The sequence below is a fragment of the Cicer arietinum genome, chromosome 2 (assembly GCF_000331145.2).
Source record: "Cicer arietinum cultivar CDC Frontier isolate Library 1 chromosome 2, Cicar.CDCFrontier_v2.0, whole genome shotgun sequence".
Taxonomy (NCBI): Eukaryota; Viridiplantae; Streptophyta; class Magnoliopsida; order Fabales; family Fabaceae; genus Cicer; species Cicer arietinum.
Window position 1 is genome coordinate 30,668,470 of NC_021161.2, and position 5,119 is coordinate 30,673,588.

At 33.3% G+C, this 5,119-nt stretch overlaps 1 protein-coding gene across 1 annotated transcript; it reads left to right on the forward strand.

The window, feature by feature from the left end:
* The first annotated feature begins 768 nt into the window (after window positions 1–768).
* On the forward strand, window positions 769–3,621 carry LOC113784096 (uncharacterized). Its single transcript, XM_027330262.1, has 5 exons — window positions 769–2,296; window positions 2,366–2,675; window positions 2,757–2,862; window positions 2,940–3,017; window positions 3,172–3,621. The coding sequence occupies exons 1-5, from the start codon at window positions 769–771 to the stop codon at window positions 3,619–3,621; spliced, it is 2,472 nt and encodes an 823-aa protein (XP_027186063.1).
* The last annotated feature ends 1,498 nt before the right edge of the window (window positions 3,622–5,119 follow it).

The window sequence follows — 5,119 nt, forward strand, 5'->3', positions numbered from 1 at the left end:
GTTTTTGTTCAACATTTGGTCAAATGGCGCATAGAGAGTGGATGGATGATGAATCAAAACAAAGTGTAGAATATATTCAAGGGGTTAATGAAGTTTTTGAATTTGATTTTCAAAATTCAGAAATCAATGGAAAAATAATGTTCCCTTGTACAACTTGTGCCAATTGTCACTCACATTCCCGTAGAATTGTTTACGAACACTTAAGTAATCCACGACGTGGATTTTTTAGAGGTTATAGGCGATGGGTATTTCATGGTGAGAAGCCTACAACTTCAAACACCACAACTGAACGTGTAGAAATGGAGCATGACATGGATGGATTAATTAATGATATTTTTGTAATTGATTCTACAAAAGAGCCACTTTGTGGTGAAGGTGGAAGGAATCCATATGTCAGAGAAACATCTAAGTTTTACCAATTTGTGAGGGAGAATGAACAAATGCTCTATCCAAACTGTAGGAAGTATAGCAAGCTATCATTTATCATACATTTGTATCATTTAAAGTGTCTTCATGGATGGAGTGACAAATCATTTTCTATGTTGTTAGATTTACTCAGAGATGTTTTACCAGAAGAAAATAGTTTGCCAAAGTCATACTATCAAACTAAGAAGATAATTTTAGGGTTAGGATTGGGGTATGAGAAGATTCATGCTTGTCCTAATTGATTGCATACTCTATTGGGATAGATATATAAATGATGAAGTATGTCCAAAGTGTGGTACGTCAAGGTGGAAACCAAAAGATGAAGATGTACAAACTAATGCGATGGAGACCTCTCAAAAGCGAAAGAATTTACCAGCAAAAATTCTTCGATGGTTCCCATTGAAGCCAAGACTGCAGAGGTTGTTCATGTCCTCCAAAGTTGTTGAGTCGATGAGATGGCACCATGAGGGTCGATTGAATGATGGTCTTCTTAGGCATCCTGCTGACTCCCTTGCTTGGAAAGAGTTTGATGCTCGATATCCAATATTTTCTTCAGATCCTCGTAATGTTCGATTAGAAGTGACTTCTGATGGGTTCAATCCTTTCAAGACTATGAGTATTACTCATAGCACTTGGCCTGTTATGGTAATTCCATATAATCTTCCTCCTTGGATATGCATGAAACAGTCACTCTTCATGTTATCACTACTAATTCCTGGTCCTAAAGGTCCTGGAAATAACATTGATGTTTACCTACAACCATTAGTACAAGAGTTGCAAGACTTATGGGAAAATGGAATTGAAACATTTGATGCCTATAAGAAAGAGACATTTCAACTTCATGCTGTTATAATGTGGACTATTAATGACTTTCCAGCATATGTTAACCTGTCTGGATGGAGTACTAAAGGTCAGTATGCATGTCCTTGTTGTGGTATTGAAACAACCTCACGATGGTTACGTCATGGTAAAAAAATTTGTTACATGTGTCATCGTCGTTGGTTAGCTCCCAACCATAAATGGAGGTTAAATAGTAGAGATTTTGATGGAACACGGGAGTTAAGGAATCCTCCTAGAAGAATTGATAGAAGTGATATTTTAAGGCAAATGGATGAATCTAGAGAAAAAGGTCTAGTGAATGGGGCACAACCTTGGAAAAAGAAGAGTATTTTCTTCACATTGCCTTATTGGCAATATAATGTATTGCGTCACAATCTTGATGTGATGCACATTGAAAAAAATGTATGTGATAACATCATAGGTACATTGTTAAACCAAGAAGGAAAGTCCAAAGATAATTATAAGGCGCGAGCTGACCTTGTAGATATGGGCATAAGAAATATGCTTCACCCACAACCGAGCCCTAAAAGTAGTATAATGTTTTTGCCAAGAGCATGCTATCAAATGACTAACAAAGAAAAGGATGCTTTTTTGAGCATCCTTAAGAATGTAAAAACTCCAGATGAATGCTCATCAAGCATCCCACGCTGTGTGCATATCAAGCAACACAAAATATTTGGCTTAAAAAGTTATGATTGTCATGTTTTGATGCAAGAGCTTATTCCAATTGCATTAAGAGGTACATTGCCAGATAAATTCACTTCAGTTTTGATTGGTTTGTGCAAATTCTTCAAGCAAATTTGTTCTAAGGTACTTAATGTGGAATTTCTAGAACAATTGGAGTCTCAAATTGCGGTGACACTTTGTCAATTGGAAACAATTTTCCCTCCTTCATTTTTTACTATCATGGTGCATTTGGTAATCCATTTGGCATATGAAGCCAAGGTTGCTGGACCGGTACAATATAGATGGATGTATCCTATTGAGAGATATGCATCTTTTATTATTAACAATCTGCTTAATGAAAAAGGCATAGATATCTAAAATAAATTAAATTTCACGTTTCTTTTGACTCTTAAATCCGTTGTACGTAATAAAGCATATCCAGAAGGATCAATTGTAGAAGGTTATTTGGCCAATGAATGTTTGACGTTTTGTTCGCAATATCTATTTGGGGTTGAAACAAGGTTTAATAGACCTAGAAGGAATGATGATGAAATTCATTATACATTGTCAGATAATGTGACATTCTTACATCCTATTGGAAGACCATTGGGGGGTAAAAGACCACAAAAATTACAAATAGGGAAGCGAAAGAGAGTGAGTAGAACTAAACTTGACAAAAAAGAGTTAGCACAAGCACATAGATATGTGCTTCCTAATTGTGACGCAGTTGCTCTATTTATAGAGTAAGACACCAAATCATATTTAATTTTTATACTAATTTATATTTTGTAGAACATTTTTAACTTCATTATTATTATTTTTAGAGAACATATTACAGTTCTTAAAAGACAGTCTCGGCCACGACAATTGTCACAGCTTGAAATTGATAAACAACATGGTCAAAAATTTATTGAGTGGTTTCAACAAAGGGTGAACATATTTTAATGAGTTGTATTATTTTAATGTTTAATGATTTTCAACTTACTTATTTTCATGTAATATTTTAGATTCAGCGTTTGGATGAACAAATGAGTCCACAAGTAACTCATGAACTTAGATGGTTAGCTCGTCGGCCATCTGAGATAGTGAGAAGATACACTGGTTATGCAATTAATGGTTTCAGGTTTCACACAAAGAAGAGAGAGACATCTGAAAACACAAAATAGTTGAGTAGTTGTAAAGACTAAGACTTCAAAAGATGAAATTGATTACTTTGGACAATTAACTGATATAATTCAGTTAGATTATTCTGACAAGTACAAGGTTGTTCTATTCAAATGTAATTGGGTTGATATTAAGAGAGGTGTCAAGAAAGATAAGTTTGGACTGACACTTGTGAATTTCAAATTTTTAAAACATACTGGAAAAAATATTTGTGATGACCCTTTTGTTTTTGCATCACAAGCTAAAAAGGTGTTTTATGTATATGATGAGAGAAACAAGGATTGGCCTGTTGTTCTGAATGCAAAGGTTAGGGATATCTATGATATGGGGGATGAAGAATCTAACAAAGTTGAAGAAATTCCTGAGCAAATAATGCATGATACAAGTGAAGATACTCGTAATGTTATTGATTTAGTTAGAGTTGAAGTTGAGGATGATAATGATTTCTTTGAAGTTGTTGTGGATGTTGATAATCTTGGTGATAATGAAAATGAAGAGGATGAGGAATGGGAGAATATGTTTTAGGTGTGCACCTTGAGTTAATGTTTTAGACGTGAATTTTATGCCATGTTCATTTATGTTTGTCCAATTTTTTGTTAATGTGTTATAATACTTATTTGAGATTATTTCAAAAATATATATATTTTTTTATTTGGAGCAGCAATGGCACGAAGAAAAAAGTTAAACATTAGGAATTGGACAAATGATAAGGAAGGAATACAAAATGTTCCTACTCATACAAACTCAACCAACATGCAAGAAAGTAATGTTGTAGAAGATGTCATACATGAGTCTATAGAATCTCACTCTATTCCTTCTGACATAGAAGCTGAAGAAGAACCAATTGAAAAAAGTATAAATTTTATATCATTTCATTTGTTATACTTTATTTATGTAAACATAGTGATTTATGCTTTTACGACTTTTGTTTTACTTGTAGATGTAGAACCTAAACGGGTTAGAGGTCCAACAAGAATGCTAGATGTATGGGAGATGGAAGATGGTTATGTCATAATTGTTCGTTTGGACAACCACGGTCGGCCCATTGGGAATGAAGCAACAACTCTGACTCGTTTTATAGGTAGTGTGGTTAGAAGACATCAATATGCTCCAATCAGCTACAATTCATGGAAAGATATGCCAACGAGTTTCAAAGAAGAAATGTTGAAATTGATAGAGGTATTATTATTGTACATTGAGTTAATAGAGATATTAATAGAGTTACAAAGAAGAAACGTTAAAATTATTTTAACGTCAAAAGTTGTAATATAACTTCTTTTTTATGTTTTATTTTTAATATCTCTCGTTATGTAGAGCAAATTTGAGTTTGTTCCTCCAATAAATGACTCAACAAGAGAAATGATAAAATTTGAGTTGAATGAGAAGTGGAGGCAATGGAAAAGTGATTTAAAGTCAAATGCATATGATCCAAGTAAGACAGAAGATGAAGTTGCAACTGCAATACCTGATGATAGGGTTGACCCAAATTAATATCGTGATTTGGTTCATCGTTGGTTTTCTAATGAAGGACAAGTAAGTCATAAATGCTATTATGTCTCAAATAATTATTAACTGATTCATTATGTTGAATAATATTTCTTGTATGAAATACATAAAGTAAGTCAAATTAATAGACAAAATCGTGCTAAGTTTGAAGATGTTCATTGTATGGGTACAAAAAGTCTCCCAAAATTTATTGTTGAAAAGGTTTGTTTCGATTTGTACTTTTCTTGGGGTGAATTGTAATTAAAAAATAAAATACATTTAACTTGTTTGTTTGGGTTTAGATAAAAAAGAGCAAAGGAGTGGTACCTAGACGTGAAGAGATTTATGTTGAAACTCGTACTCGTAAAGATGGGTCAATTGTCAATGAAAAGGTTGCAAGAGTGATTGTAAGTTTTGAGCTTTAATTGGTTCTATAAAGTGACTTACTTATTTTAGTATAATGAATTAATTTTTTATAGTGTTGTTTGTTTTGGAAGACAATTGATAGTATTTCGTAGAGTGACTTATAGTAAAGATT